Source organism: Melospiza georgiana, chromosome 9, assembly GCF_028018845.1.
Source record: "Melospiza georgiana isolate bMelGeo1 chromosome 9, bMelGeo1.pri, whole genome shotgun sequence".
NCBI lineage: Eukaryota > Metazoa > Chordata > Aves > Passeriformes > Passerellidae > Melospiza > Melospiza georgiana.
In genome coordinates this window covers 13654699-13670969 of record NC_080438.1, presented here as the reverse complement: position 1 = coordinate 13670969, position 16271 = coordinate 13654699, and the positions used below count along the sequence as shown (strand labels likewise).

The 16271-nt window shown below is 40.5% G+C and overlaps 1 protein-coding gene across 2 annotated transcripts in view; it reads left to right on the top strand.

Moving 5' to 3' along the window:
* SNX7 (sorting nexin 7) overlaps positions 1–16271 on the top strand; it is a 56259-nt gene that overhangs the window by 26591 nt on the left and 13397 nt on the right. Inside the window, exons 1-7 of one of the 2 annotated variants that reach the window (XM_058029902.1) lie at positions 690–899; positions 6614–6796; positions 8613–8723; positions 9132–9296; positions 10238–10439; positions 12325–12524; positions 15881–15967. In XM_058029902.1, the coding sequence (XP_057885885.1) occupies positions 726–899; positions 6614–6796; positions 8613–8723; positions 9132–9296; positions 10238–10439; positions 12325–12524; positions 15881–15967 (1122 nt within the window). In that variant the 5' untranslated portion in view covers positions 690–725. Of the gene's footprint in view, positions 1–689; positions 900–6613; positions 6797–8612; positions 8724–9131; positions 9297–10237; positions 10440–12324; positions 12525–15880; positions 15968–16271 lie in introns of those variants that run through there. The other variant, XM_058029903.1, reaches the window with a different exon arrangement.

Sequence of the window (16271 nt, the reverse complement as noted above, 5' to 3'; positions counted from 1 at the left end):
TTCTGATGTAATGTGCCGTCACTTTGTTCTCACATTTCTGACACCAATGAGTCCCTGGTCCCAGCATCAGGACATACGCCTGACCTCACGGCGAAGGGGTCCAGCTACGAGCGACAGAGCGGCTGCTCAAGAGAAGCTGTACGAGAGGCAAGAGACAAAGCAGCAAAGCGTGGGTTTTGCCTGCTGCCCCGGTGGCGGCACCTGAGTGCCAGCCAAGAGGGAATAAAGTCCAACCCGGAGAGCGCAGAAAAGCAAGCCTGGGTACGCCCCTGCCGGGCCCGGGGGCTGCCGAGGGCAGAGCGGGCGGCTGCCTGGGAGCGCACGGAGCTCTCCCGACCGAGACCCTGCACACTCTTTCCAGCGGCTGCGACCAGCGGCACCCCGTGGGCGGCTCGCCCGGTCCCCTGGCAGCCCCGGGGGCGGCCAGGGCGGCGTCCCCCGCGCCGCCACGAACACGCCTGTGGGCGTTGAGCCGCCCCGTCCCGCCTCCGCAGAGGCCGCAGCCGCAGTCCCCGCTGTCCGGGCCTGCCGGCAGGCTTGACACCCCCCGGCCCCGCTCCTTCCCAGCCCTGCCCGGCAGCGTGGCCCTCCTGCCGCCGCTTCCACTCCTGCGCACTGGGCGCGCCCCCCGGGCCGGCCGCGGCTAGGGGCGGGCGGGGAGCCGCCAATTGCGGTCCCGCGGGGAGCGGCTGTGGCGGGGCCGCCGCCCGCGCTCACAGGGCAGGATGGAGACGGAGGGCCGGGTACCGGAACCGGCGCTCCCCGCCGGCGGGGAAGGGCCCGGAGCCGACTCGCATCTCGCTGCGGGTGCCCTCGGCACGGCCCGGGGGCCGCTGCTCGCCGCCGCCGAGGTGCTGGCCCTGGATGATGAGGAAGACGACCTGGAGGTGTTCAGCAAGGTACGGCAGCACCCTCCGCGCCGGGGGCGGCCGGGCGGGCTCGCCGGTCCTTTGCCCCAGCGGGCGCCAGGCGAGCCGGGGTGGCGCGACGGGACGGGACGGGACGGCTCCGCCCCGGGCGGCGATCGCGGCCTCTGCCCGCCCGCCGCTCGCACGCGCGGCGCTCCCCGGTGCCGCCGGGGCTCCGTGACGGGCCGGGCTGCCCCAGGGCGCGGCGCGGGCAGCGATCGGCGGTCCCGGGTGACTTCTCGGGCACGAAACGCGGAGTCGCTGCTTTGGACCAGTAGCGTGAGTCATCACTGCGCTTACCTTGCATGTGCCATCTAATCTGGACTCGCTGTACCCTTACCATCACTTAGGCTCGTCAGGTGCCATATAAGTATCTGTAAATTAAATAAACAATCGTGTTTAGTAATTGCACTTGTGTTTGAGTGTAAATACATGTTTCCAAGTTTCAGTTTGAGTTTTCTTTTAAAAGATGAAGTATCGTACCTTCAGATGGGAGATTTGAGAAGATAATACCTGAATTTTGATGAAGGGAATAAAATGAACCTAACTGACAATGTATCAGTGTCCACCTTCAGAGAGCACACAGCCAGGTAGATGCGTGCCCGTCTGGCTGATAGTGCTGGTTTTAATTAAACCAGCGGAGGGGGGTATGGCTTCCACGTGTATCATTCTCATTTAGTACTGATTTAGTACAAGTGAAGTCTGTTGCTGACAGACTTACCTCTGTCTCCTCTGTAGTTAAAGAAGAGGCCATGCCATGGGTTTATTTGCCTTATCAAGGCAGCATCTAAAATATAAATGCATACAGAGAAGTGGGATGGAGAAAATGTCTATGGGGCTAGGGTGTCATTCACCATCTGAGACTTGTGAACTGCTGTTATAGGATGTGTGGTGTGCCATGGGAGAGAAATAGCAGTTACATTTACAATTTGAAAAAGTGACAGTGTATATCTATTCAATAGGACAGATTGTCAAAGACAGTAAATGTGTAGTTTTTATATTTCTGTAGGTGAGAAACACTGTTGTGGTATGAATGAATACTACCATTGGGATAAGGACTTCCTTCTTAGGAGCTGTGTATTTAAACTCTGTAATAGAATTTATGTATGTATTGCTATGTATTTAAACTGTAATAGAATTCTTGAAACTCATGGCTTTTAAGGCCAGAAAGGACTCTTAGGTGATTTAATAGTCTGTAACATGCAAGAGATTAGACTAAATTTCACCCAAGTTTACCTGTGTTTTTCTGAAGCATAACTAGGGCCGAGCTGAATTATATTTTCTTGGAAAGCACCAGTCCTGATTTTACTTAAAAAGATGAATGATTCACTGAACTTGCATGCAGAAATAGTGCTAAAATATCATTTTAGTTGTTGGTGCTCACTTTGCATCCATTTCCTTTTACGAGTGAAGTTCAGGCATTTCTGCATGAAGGTATCTGCTTATCAACACAGTGTATTGATGCTTATGCTGCTTCCTTATCAAGAGCAATTCTCCTTGGGAATAAGAAATAAAACCAAGTGGAGTTGATACAAGTTACTCCTGCTTTATAGCAGATATTGAGATCTTTACATTTCTCCCTGGATTCATGCCAAATACTTTTTACATATATGAAATCTTAACTACTGTTAATGCATACTACATGATAAGTTATTCCTGCAAACAAGAAAATTTGTCATATTATATGAAAATACAGCTTTCCGTCCAAAGCTTGGATACCTGCATGTAGTGGTTGTATATATCAACCAGAAATTCATGGTTTATTTTCAAGTGCAATTTGAGATCTGATCTTTTGAGCTGATGAAAATCTGTGATGGTGGTTGGGCTTTCCACCCTATTTATTCATGTTCCATATATTTGGAGAAATCTGACAGGCTAAATGTAGCTTACAGCTAAGTTTTGTAAAACCAATTTTTCCATAACATAGTGTTCCAGGACTGCCCTGTTTTAAATTGCACCTTAATGGGGTTCCTCATGCAGTGTCTGTAAGGCAGTGGTGCAGCCTTTGCAGGCCAAGGCAGCCGTGCAGAGCTCGCTGCCTGCCACTCTCGTCAGCTTCATCTTTCTCAGTTGAGGCAGTGCAATGTGCCAGCTAACAAAATGGTGAAAAATGAGATTCTTAAAAATTGTCAACCTCAATACCCTGAGTTATTACTCAGAATGTAAACACTGGGCTTTTATTTTATGAAAATCCATAGACATTTAACCTGATAGTGCTATAAACCATTGACCCGGTATCCTCTGACATATCTCAAATATTACAGACCAGCATCTTCAGCAGCTCTGATAAAGCATTTCATGATGTGATATGCATTTCACTTTGTCCTAGTTTCCACTGCCACTGAAAAAGTGTGTAATTCTTTTCAGCAGAGACAAATTCTGGAAGCTGAGTTATGAGTCAGACAGATTGAATGTTTTCAACCTGCTTCCTTCCCTCAGCTTCAAAGTATAAAGTACTGCCTGTATCACAAATACCCATTCAGTTATCTTTTGCATTCTTTGATTACTGATATGTAGCATTGACAAAGCTGTCAGCAGTTTGGTTAATATTTAAAATCTTTAGCACCTCTGCTTTCAAACTCTGTTTTGCAGTGGTTATCTGCATTTCATAATTACAGAAAACCTAATGATATTTCTGAAAAACTTGTATATACCACTTCAGAATTGCATAGAAACAAATTTTTCTTCAAGATTTTTCTTCAAGCTCATCAAGGATTTGAGACAGAATAGTTTCTTGGCCAAAAAATGCACTTATAAATCAGTCCTCCTGAATCTCTTTGCTCTTTGAAGAATTCTCCAACAACCAAGCTATTCACTTACAAGATAAACTCTGCCCCATGTCCTTTATCTCAAGAACTGGATCCTTGCTGGGATGGATGGATGGATGGATGGATGGATGGATGGATGGATGGATGGATGGATGGATGGATGGATGGATGGATGGATGGATGGATGGATGGAGCACAGAGGTAACCTTGGGTCAAGGACCTATGCTGTGGGAGAGAACATTGTTTAGACAAACCCCCAGGCTTTGTGTTGTCTCCAAAGAGCTGCAGTCTCAGCTCTGGGTGTAGCCTGTTGTGAGGCTGCTCTGGCTGCAGGAGTGTTCTCTTCCCTTATGTATTCTGGACTGCAATCAAATGTGAGACTGAGATAGGTAACTGCAAGTGTCAGAGAAAGGAGACACAGAAAAAGGCCCTCATGCTGCGAGGAGCTCATTGATTTTCCATGGCTTTGGTCTCTTGGCCAGTAAATCCAAAGGCATGAACCTGTTTGTGGACTGGCACACACACAGCTCTGCCACTTGCTCTGTCAGGAGGGAAGGGGCTTGGAAAGAGAAGGGGTACTGCAGGTAGGTGGGGCTGGGGGACGTGTGGGAAAGGACGTCATTTTCTGGGACAGGGCCTTGATGTTCTTGGCATGGATGAGGAGGAAGAAGGTTACACGACCCGAGAGCTGTCTGTTTTTCCTGTGCTACAAAACTCCTGCCCTCATCTGTATGCACACAAAAATATAGTTCCAGCCACAAAATTACAGCTGTACAGAAAATTATCATGAGGTTTTTAAACTGTGTTTCTGTGATGACATCAGGCTTAGGTCACATGAACTTCAAGAATTACTGGAAGTAAACCTGAACTATCATGAGGATAAAGAGACAGATGCTTCTTTAAAACTGAGGTGTATTCATTCCTGTGCATGTGAATACTAGAGCTATATTAAACAAAACCAGAGACTTGCTTATTCTATGGATTTTTGTTACCCATATTTTGTTTCTCAAATCACATATTCATAAGCTCTTCCACATAAACATATACTTTCATACCTGCATTAACAGAACAATTTTTAGTAGCAACCTAGAAGAAGGAAGCATTATGACATTAATGCTCTATGTAAAATGACAAAATATGAAACACATTTACCTTAATCCAGTTTAGGCTTTGCAGAGTCATTACTGCTCAAATTATATGGCCATTCAAGTCCCTTACTTGCTCACATCCATTTTTCTTTCCATAGAAATTTCCCATTGCCTCAGCAGTTTGAATTGCATGGGCTGCTCTGAGCTAGCAGTCCTCATTCTTCATCTAGACCACGGGCAGCCAGTGCTAGCAGGCTCTGGGAACAGCTCTGTTTATTCTGCACGAGTCAGGATAGTGCTGGCTGCATAGAAGTTGTGTAGAAACACACTGAGAAAAAGTAAAATGACTGACAGGCATAGAAGGAGGCCACTGTGTAATATTTAAAGTATTGTCTTCAGTCTTCTGTGTTGCTTTTGTCTCCCTGTTCAAAGAGCTGCATGTAAGGGAGGGGAGGAGAGCTAGTACATAAGCACTTTCTGGGCATAATTCCTGGTATAAATGTCTCTTCCATATTTGTAGGAGGACATTGATAAATCCAAAGCAAAAGAACAAGATAAGGTGTTTCGAAAGTTTTGATCCAGTTGAATTCAAAGGGCAAAAAGCAACTCTGACACAGTTCAGCAGCTCTAAAGCGGGGTTCCCTTCATTCCTGTGAAATCAGCCTTGGGATGATGCTGTGACTCCAGTTTGTGTGGATTCAACTATTCCACTCTTGGCATTTGAGCAGTTTTCTCTTTAACTGCATCCCTGCTCTCCTTCCTCCATAATTAACAAGGCATTGGAGACGGGAACTCTGTTGCTCATAGTTTGTGTAGTCTAACAGCCCTTTTAGAAAACTTCTAGGAAATAGATTAAAGTTTGTTACAAAGAGAATTCTTTGTATTGCATATATTAAAAAAGCCATATACAGTATTTGATATTTAAAATATGATTTGTTTCAATTTCTGTTATTATCTCTAATGATTTATGAATTTGTTATACTCTTTTATGAAGAATTCAATTTCTTTTCATGGTGACTGTATCCCTCAAGACTCTAGATTAGTAGATTTCACCCAGACTTGTATCTGAGGAAGAAAATGAGATTTCTGGCCCATTTCCAGTTTCCACCTTGTTTCTCAGCAGTTGAGTGAACACCACTGAATGCACTAGCAGAAGCAGCTGCTATGGGGACATATTCTTATTGAGTTGTGTGGAAGTGGTCAATGGTATCAAAAAGAGGTTTTTCACTTCAGCAAAACAGTGGTTTGACTTTTTTTTTAGCAATTAAGCAGCAAATTTGTACTGCATCCTTACTTACTGTTTTCCTCAAGAAAAAAAATTAATTTATGTATTTTAATTGTTTTCCATTTCAAATATTATTTTAAATAAATGCAACTGAAATATCCACTTCCAGTAAAAATTCTGATTTGGATTTTGCCTTGTTTTTTTGAATCATAATTTTTTTATCCATCCTGTTCAGGTAATAAGAGATAATTCAAACATCATAAGTCCTCAATAATTGGCTTCTAACAATTTTAATAAAACTGGTAAGTACCCTACACAATTAATGGGTGCTTGGTTCATAACTAATTTTACTATTCATAGGCAAGTACTCTTTCTACCTATGCGTAACATTTTCTCAAATGGTAGTATTTTGATCTTTCATCCATTTTAGAATAAATCTCATTTCTTACATCCTCACCAAAGCAAATACTGAAAAGGATACCAGATTTGCTATGTACTACATAATTCGTTTGCTCTGAGTTGTATCTGTTCTATCAGATTATTTTAAAGCTTGCCATTTTAGCATCAGAGACGTGTTTGTATACAAAGATTACTGATATGGATGTCCTCATGTCTTATCTGTAGGATACATCTCTGACTGAGGTAAACTCATTCAGTCCTTCAGTGCCAATATCCCCCTCATCAATGATAAACCAGTATAAATTTGAAGATGGGCCAGAATTAAGAGATCTCTTCATTACAGTGGATGATCCCGAAAGCCACATTACAGCCATTGAAACATTTATCACATACAGAGTAGTCACAAAGGTGAGTATCTATTTGTGGTTTAATGGCTTGCTTTGATAACAACTGGCATTTTCACTCTTCTTGCACACCATTCTCTGGCCTATTGCTAAATTTAAACTTTAATTTTGCCAGGAGTTATAGACAACTAAAACTGCATGAAACCTGTGCTATGTAATGGAAAAATTCAGTGTGAGTCTGTATACACACGTACTTAGATTCTTTATGTTGAGAAAGTAGTTAATAATTCTTCAATGGCAAAATGAGTGCTGTGAGGCAATAACATTTTCTGTTGTGATTTCAGCAGGAGCAGGAAACAGCCAAAGGACTGACCCACTTTGAAGACACTGTATTAGCACAAGTATTGATGACTTTTGGATAACTTACAGGCTACCAGTCTTACATTTTGCATAAACATTACCTCCAACAGTCTTTCAGTTCCATTCTTTCTAATTGCATCCATTAACACATGGTGTTTGCTTCCCATGTGCAGTTGCACGTGATTTCTGAGGGAACTGCCACAATTCTCTAATGAAAAAGTAGTGTTAGGAAACAATTAAGTGTATTTTTAGTTGTCCTGAATGCAACTTATGTACAGAAAATAAGGAAGAAAGTCAGCCTTGTGAGACCAGACAGATCTTCTGAGATTACCAGTAAATATTCTGCTGGCTCCATTTTGAGAACTGCACTGTTAATTTATTTTACTTTGAGTTCTTTTTAAAATATTCATTTAAAAACGTATTTTCAAATGGAAATTATTCATCTTTAAATAAGATATATCAATTCCTCATAAAATATTTAATGAGTAGGAAGAGAGCTATCTTTGTTATGTTGCTAGCAATAATTTTCACTTTATGCCTCTTTCTGTAGACGAAAGAACATTTTTTTCTTCAGGCAAGTATGAAAGGGCTGTAAGTTGCATTGGTCTTGCTTTTTTTATCTCTTCTATCCTTTCTTATCATATTTAATTTGGAGTGCTGGTTGTTGATGATAAAAGTAATAGCATTCCTCCCACACACCTTGAAAAATTTTTATTCAGCCCTCAAAAATGTTTGGATTATCAAGCATCTTCTGAGGTTTTTAGAATTTACTTGCATCGCGTTATAAATTTCTGTGCAACAAAGAATGCTGAAAAGCACATGTAAATGAAAACATGGGCTCTTTGTGGCTTGCCTCCAGAAAACAGAGCAGTGGTAAAATCAATCTCAGGATCTGACAATTTTTTAATCTGTAATAAGCATTTTTTGTAGGCATTAAATGTTTGATGGCAAATTCTAACAGGGGGCTTCAAAACTGGAATCAATGATAGGCTGCAGAATCCATTAAGCAATGCAGGAAGAGTTATTGCTGTGATATGCTGAAGTTTTCATGTTTTGAATGTGGGGATTATTGAGTAATGTCACAAGGAGGTGTGTCAGCTCTTTGGGCTTTGTTCAGAGTGCTATAAAATGGACTTTCCTCACTTGTAGATTACTAATCACTTTAAGAGAAGTGCCCAGAGTAACAAACATAACTGTGATTGCTGAAAGAAAAATGCCACACTAAAGTAATTATTGCAATAATTTGGAAACATTGTGGTAAGATAACCATTATGTGTCACTGCCCAAAGTGCAGCTTAGTGCTTTTTTTTTTCCCCCAATAGAACTTTGATTTCTTGCTGAAATATGGTGTGTTAACTCTTCAAGGAGTTGATCATTGTTCTTTAACATAACAGCAAACCAGTAGCAGAGACCAAATAGAATGTATGCATTCCCTCAAGTACTCAGTTTTCTCCAAAATCTAAAACTTTTTTTTTCTGGTATTCTAACCTAAGCCTGTTTTTTCTGCCTTTGGTTTTCAGACAACCCGTGGTGAATTTGACTCCAGTGAATATGAAGTCCGAAGACGATACCAGGATTTCCTTTGGTTGAAGAGCAAACTTGAAGAAGCACATCCAACACTGATCATTCCTGTTTGTTTGCTAAAACTTAAGTTATTTTTCTTTGTTTATAAGATGGCTCCAGTTTTATATAGAGATGTTTGAGGTCTTTCTTCAGCTTCTGAAATTTCACATATATTAAGCCAACCTATTTTCCTTAGCTTTATATATATGTGACAAAAATCACATAAAGGTATTTCTTAGGTTAATTTGCAGTAATTTATGTCCTTTCCTAGCTGTACTTGTGTTCTTCTGCACTGTATATTACAAGAAAAAATGGTATATACATTAGTTGAATACAATAACTTTATATAGCTTTTGGATTGTTGCATAGTGGATTTTACAAGGTATGCCTATGTTTTTTAGTAAGCAGAAGACCTGTTATAATACTCCAAACATTATGCAATTTATACAATATATTTCTTCTTTTTGTTTCCTTAGCCATTGCCTGAAAAATTCATAATGAGGGGAATGGTGGAACGATTTAGTGATGAATTCATTGAGACTCGAAGAAAAGCTTTACATAAATTTTTGAACCGTATTGCGGATCATCCAACTTTAACTTTTAATGAGGACTTCAAAATTTTTCTTACTGCTCAAGCCTGGGTAAAATGACTTTGTTGTTATTTACAGTTACGTGAAGCCACATGTTATGTTAGTAGGGTATATCAGGAGCCTCCCTGGTTCAGTATTCAGCAGTGTCATCCCATGGCTTTTTACAGAAGTGGCAGAATATTCATAACCTCAGATAACCTTTTCTGTTGGTTTTGGTAATCATGTGGTTCTGTGGTTTTGATAATCGTGACCATAAATGGTGCTGTACCATCCAAAGTCGGTTTTTGCATTTTGGATTTTTGTAGAAAATTCATAGTATTTCAACTCTGCATATTTTTTGGTACACAAATAAGTTTCCAAGATTATGAGTAAAACAGTGGTATTAATTAATTGTTGTTTTGGCATGGCAATGTCTTTTCTTTCTTTTTTTTAAATTTTACTAATCTCATAAAAGAAAAATACAGGATTTTCCTGTTGCATTGTTGCAAAATTGTGTCCAGTTGCAAATAGGAGTTTTGTACTCAGAAAAGCCTGCTTCTGAATTTCAGCAAATGTTATTCTAGCAATGTATTTAAAAAGTTAAAAAAATAGATGGATTACTTCCTCCAGTAGGAGCATTGTCTGCTTTTCTCAAAGACTTATTTCTTCAATCATTACCTCTGCTTTCCTGTTCAAAAAGCTAAATTGCAAACTGGCTAACTCACCCTGAGGAGCACAGGGGTGAAGGTTCTCTGCCATCTTCAGCCATTCTTGTGACACTGTCACACATGGCATGCTTGTGTTTGCTCAGAAAGGCTTAGCTAATAATACATGCACAAGACAGGGATGGTTCTGACACTAGTCTAGTAATGATAAGATTTATACACTAAAAAGACATAGCTTTATGTATGTAGTTTTGGTTTATTTTAAAAAAGAAAAAGCACGCTTTTATTTATAATTTTCAGAGAATTAACAAAAGTACCTGGAGTAAAGAGAGCTTGTTCTGTCTTTAGGAACTCTCCTCCCACAAGAAGCAAGGTCCTGGTTTGCTGAGCAGGATGGGACAGACTGTCAGAGCTGTAGCATCCTCAGTAAGAGGAGCAGTTAAAAATCGTCCTGAAATGTTTACAGAAATGAACAATTACATGGAAACATTTAGTCAGAAAATAAACTTACTAGATAAAATAGCTCATAGGATTTACAAGGAAGAAAGGGGTAAGTAGAAAACATGTATCTGTTTTACTGATTTAAGACATTTAAAAGTAAATTAGTTTTCATTGTGGCAGGCAAAATACTCTTTCCGGGAAAAAGGGAGATGTTTATATTGTTTTTTTCTTTCTGGTCATGTTTTTGACAGACATTCAAGTTTGAATAATTTTTTAATATGAAGAGTTTTAACATGTCATTCAGCTACTTAGAAGAATATTTTAAGATGTGCTTTTGGAAAGCTGCATGACCTTTGGTTTTTAACTTTCAAGGCAATGTACAGTTTTCTGTGCAATCTTATGGTGACATGAGGCTGTCTTGATTCTAGGTCTCTAAACTTTGTTTAGTTTTGTTCTGCACCTTTTTTCCATTGACAAAGTAGATTTTAATTTTTTAATAGCTTTGCTGTTGGTGATAATTTCTGTCATGGTAAGCTGTGCCTACTAGAGTTTTCTCAAGAAGGATGGGTTAATCTGAATTTTTTCCTAAAGTAAGAGCAGTTCACACATCTAGTTGGAATGCTAAGTTACTGACTTTCCCGAGATTCTGAGATGATCCTGATCTCAGACAATGCCTGCTCAGTAGAATTTCCACTGGGCAGCACTTAAAGTATTTACTTGTCTATATAATATAAATTGAAGAGCTGCATTGTTTTAATAACTGAGTCCTATAGCTTTCTTGTGCAATACCAGATCTCAGTGTGTCCTCACTGAAGATCTCAGTGTGTCCTCAGTGAAAGGGTGTTATAAAAGAAAAATACACGTCGGTGAAAAGAGTAGGAACTCTTTCACTGGAGGGAACAATTGACATTGTTCCTCCAGTGAAAGTAGCTGTCCGAGCTCTGTAGGTTCAAGGTATCAGTGCCAAAATATTTCTTGGGAAAGCTTAAGAATTTTGACATGCTCCCAAATGTGGTAGGTTATATCTTCTTTCTAGATTTTCCAAACAACACTTGTCAGAACACTTGTGTGCGGGGCTATACTGTTGTGAATAGGAATTGTTGATAGCTGTGATACAGAGAATTCCTGCTTGCAGTACCTTAACATGGGGTTCCTGATTACATCTTCCATAGAGGGTTTTTTTTGTCCAAATAATCTCAAAATAAACATTACACTCTTTATGCCACACAACTGCTTTCTTGTCTCTTAGGGCATTTCTTCATTATAAATCTAGTAGTGACAAAATTGCATTTTCAGTGCATGACCAATGTGTTCACAGTCTCTCCTCCTGTGAACTGCAACTTGCCCATGTTTAGCTCTACCAAATGGCACAGTGATTTGTGGGCCTTCTCTGTTTATGGATTATCACTTGGTCTAGAAAATTACTTCTCTTATGTCTTCTACATAAGAGAAGTAATTATTAAGATATCTCTGTATTTAAATTAATAAAAACTACTGAAGGAGATACCTGTTGAGCAGGAGTGAACTTCAATGCTTCTTCTGAAGCTTTTGGGACATAACAAAGCTTCTAGTTTCAATAACTGAGACTGTATTTGGAACATTACTGTTACCAAGAAGCAGAGGAATTCATGGCAGTAGAAGTCATCAAGTCAGACCAGCTGCCGTGGCTCCTGTTGCTCTTTTTGAAGACAGTCTAAGGTAATGCAGGTCATTGGTGTCTGAATGCAGCTCTTCAGGTCTGCCTGAGTATGTGTGTCATTGTGAAATGTGTGGGGCACTTTGGCTGATAAATTTCTCAAAGCTACTTAAATACAATACATTAATTGATTAGTTTATTCATTAACAGTGAACTGGAGTTTACTTATCTTGGTCATTTGAGCAAATTGAAAATTAGTGTCAGTCTCTTGCTTGGTTCACAGCAAATATGAAGTTGCACTTAGTACCCCTTAGATCTCTATGAATGAAGAGTAATAGGTGTATCTGTTCCTTTTAAGACTACTGCAGTGAGATGAAGGAGTACGGCCCCATCCACACGCTGTGGTCGGCGTCGGAGGAGGCCATAGGCGACTCCCTGAAGGGCCTGGCCGGCTGCATCGAGCGCTGCTGCAGGGCCACGGAGAGGAGGATGGCAGGGCTCTCAGAGCACCTGCTGCCCATGCTGCATGAGTACGTCCTCTACAGTGACATTCTCATGGTAAGCTTTCCTGAAGGACTCCTGATGGCTCAGTATAAAATTTGACTTAGGCCAGTGACCACGTCCAGGAGAGAATTTGTAGCTGATGAAAATGTCCCTGTATTTACTCGGTACAAAGCATACACGGCATATGATACCTGTCCATTATTGGGAATCCGATTGGTCCTGTTTCTCTTGCTAATCAGGCAAGAGGTGCTCCTTCCAAATAAGAAGAGTCTGATAGTTTTGCCTGGCAGGCAGCCATGGGTAACTGTGCTAGGGTATCTAGTTTTGTCATCTTCAGTGAGCTCTGCATTGTAGCAGTGAGGGTTTGGGAACAGCAGTTGAGAAAGACCTTCCCTGACACTGCCAAAATATGAACTCATTGAGTAACAGATTGTGTGTGGGAAAAGGAGTGGAGAGGTTTTTCCCTTTCTAGGAGCTCTTCCTAAGTATGTTTTCTTTTTCCTGAACAGCTGGGATCTTCCAGTCCCTGCACCATTATATAAGCATGTGTTAGTCTTTGCCATAAGCTACTGCTCTCAGTTCCCTTTATGTATGTATTTTGCTTACACTTGGAGAGGATGTAAAAAATCAGACTCCAGAGTTGATACAGTCAGTGCTGGTGGATAATCAGCATAATAAAGCAACTGAATTCAGTGTGTCATAATTCCCACTTTGCTGCCTACAGAAAGCAGAGCATGTGTACAAACCCCTCTTTGTCTAGGTTTTGAGCAATGCCAGCTGCAGAATCTGTTGTGTTACTGCTGGGAACCCAGCTCCTGCTGTAGTGGTTTCTGGGTAGGGGCTGCATGAGTCTTACAGTCCATAGATAGAGCAAGACCCAAGTTAACTGAGCCTTTGGTGGCTCTCTGCAGGGTATTGCCAATTTCTCAGTAAGGCTTAGCTACTGAGAGTTAGGAATTCCTACTGCAATGACTGCTGTCTTTAAAACAAGCTTCACAGAAAAAGGGGCCATACAAAAATGTCCTGTATCTCACAGTCCTCATTTTTTTCTGGTAGATGGAGGTAGGTACTGCTTTGCTTAAAGATCTGAAGAGATTACTGTCCTAGCAGGTCATCTTCTCCCCCACTTCCAATCTTATTTTTCAGAATTTCTATGTTACCCAAAAGCAATTGTAGTCTTTATGCTACTGAGGAGATGCTGCCTACCCATTGCCTTCTATTTTGCAGCCTGGCTCACCCTCACCCTTTCTCAGGCGTTCTGCTTTGTGCAGAGCACAGAAAGATTTCTGGGGGCAAGCCCCAGGATGATTACCTAGCTCTTCCTGCACACCTTACTGTTGCCCACTGCATAATTTTTCTGCTTGTAGCTTTCTTGATGCAGCACTTGCAACATAGCATTAGGCCGCCATGAGGTCCTGTCGAGGGGAGAAGTCTTCCTTCAGTAGCTCATTCCTATTCCACAACTGTTCCTTTCCCTTCATTCACCATGGAATTTTATTTTACTTACTGCTTACTTCCCCAGGGAAATGCTAGCCACTAAAATAAAATACCCAAAATACTCTATGGAAGTCACCCACTAGTAAGCTGTTCAGAGGTGTGTTTAACCCCTCATCACAGGGACCTTGGTGCAGTGCTGCCAAGATCACTTGCAAATGTGCAGAACAAGGTGTGATCAATACAATACAATCCTTGTATTTTCCAGTGTTGAAAGTCCAGCCTGTAACTAGGAAAAGAGTTGGATTCATAACTAAAATATTTACATCTGGACCAACCCCTTCCTAACTGACCCACAGAACAAATCTGATGTCCCTCAGGGTACAGATTACAGCGTTAATTAGTTATGGGTCCACATAAAATTATTTGTGTGTTTTGTGCCAAGATACCATTAAGTATTGTACAAAAACCCTGCAGAAGTATAATAATATGTTTTAAAAGGATAGTGCCTTTGTTTGCAATTAGAACTTGGCACTTATTGATGTAGCACCTTAATGTTAATTGGTTTTGTCTTGTAATTTAAAGTGTATGTGTGATAAATGTTGCCAAGCTATCATTAAAAGCTTTAAAAGAGGCAAAAGAAATAGGAAAAAAGAGAAATAGCTTTTCTTTATGAAGAAAAGCTATTCCAGACAGTTTGGGTTTTTTTTGCTTCTGTGCTTCCAGATAAACATTTTCTGTCTTTATCTAACCAAAAGATTCCAAGGTATTGATGAGTATTCATCTATATTGCTGATCTATTGCTCAGAAAAACCCAAAGTCAGATTTACCAGGTTTTTATAGTGATTACCTGTTCAAAAAGAAACATTGCAAAATTACTTGAAAATTAAGCTCTTAAATTATTCTATCATGTTTGATAAAGTGCCAAAATTTCAGAGAGAACTCAGTCAAAAAGAGAGCTAGAGAAGGTAGAGCTGCTTGTGCCCTGTGCTGTTTCAACATGCCCTATGCTAGAGGTGAATACTGAACATCTCTACAGAAGAAGCAGTAAAACCAGTTGTGGCAAGGTAATGTAAAAGAAGGTTTTGAGATTTGTAATTATATATGTCCTGCTTCTGATTTTTTCAAAAATACTAAGGCCTTGCAACACTTCTGCAAGAAAAGCATACCTGAGTGTGCTTTTACAGATGAGGAAGCTAAGGGAAAGAGACATTTGTAAGGCTTCATCAAGGTCTCAGAGCAAATGAGCATTGGAAATGCTGTTCATGTTTTGTAGCTTAATGAGTAATATTGCTTCCCCTTTCTAATTATTTTTTGACATTATGCTAAAAACCCAATACCTGATAAGATAGTTTCAAAAAAGGTAAAAATTATGTATTCTGAAAATAAGCACATATATTAATGGTAGAAAAGCTTTCATTCCTGTGATAATTTTAACTGATTTTTCTGATATTTTTTTCTGATTTGCCAGATCCATATTTGGCACTTACAAAATAATATTAAAGGTTAAAGTCACAATTTCAATAATGCCTTGTATACTATTTCTAGTCATTCTGCTTTATTTTGTAAATTTTACTCAAAGAAGATACTTCTGTTCATGAGATTTGGTAAACTCATGTTGCTGTTTTTAAATGAATATATTGTAAGTTAAGTTGATACCAAGTAAACTCCTGTAGCAGTTCTGCTTATACAACTGGCAGTGATATTGTGTATGGCAGATTCTTGTGGCACTGATTTTGGATTTAGTAAGATTATTGAAAAACCTGTAAGATAAAATACAGGTATGGAAAAATAAGTCTTCATTATTTTAAGTTTGGCTTTTTTTTTTTTGATAAAACTTATATCATTTCTAAATTATTAAATGGTATCATTCTGTGGTCTTGTTTATCAAATAGCCAACTTGTTTGATTGTTTCCTGAAAGAGCTAAAATTTGGTGCAGTTTACTTCTTTATTTTTTTTTTCCTTCCCTACTAAGGGTGTTTTGAAAAGGAGAGACCAAATTCAAGGCGAGCTGGATTCCAAAGTTGATGCTTTAGCCAATAAAAAGACAGAGAAGGATCTGGTAAGTGTTTTCAGAAGGCTGGCCTCTTCCAGGCCGTGTTGTAGCAGCAGGGAGGCGCAGAAGGACGCTGTCCTCTGAGGCCAGGGGCTGGCACTGGGGGCTGTCCCCACTCTGGCAGCTCTCGTGCCAGGCAAAGGCCATCACCAGCAAGAAGCAGCACTGAGTAGCTGGGCTGCTGGTCATGGTGGGCAGCCACTGGCCTTTGTCAACACAGGCCTGACCACGGCTCATTTTTGCAGTTAAAAGAAAGTAACAGTAGCTGCAGTGCTCTCATAGCTGCTGCTTCATTGATGTAGGAGAGGTA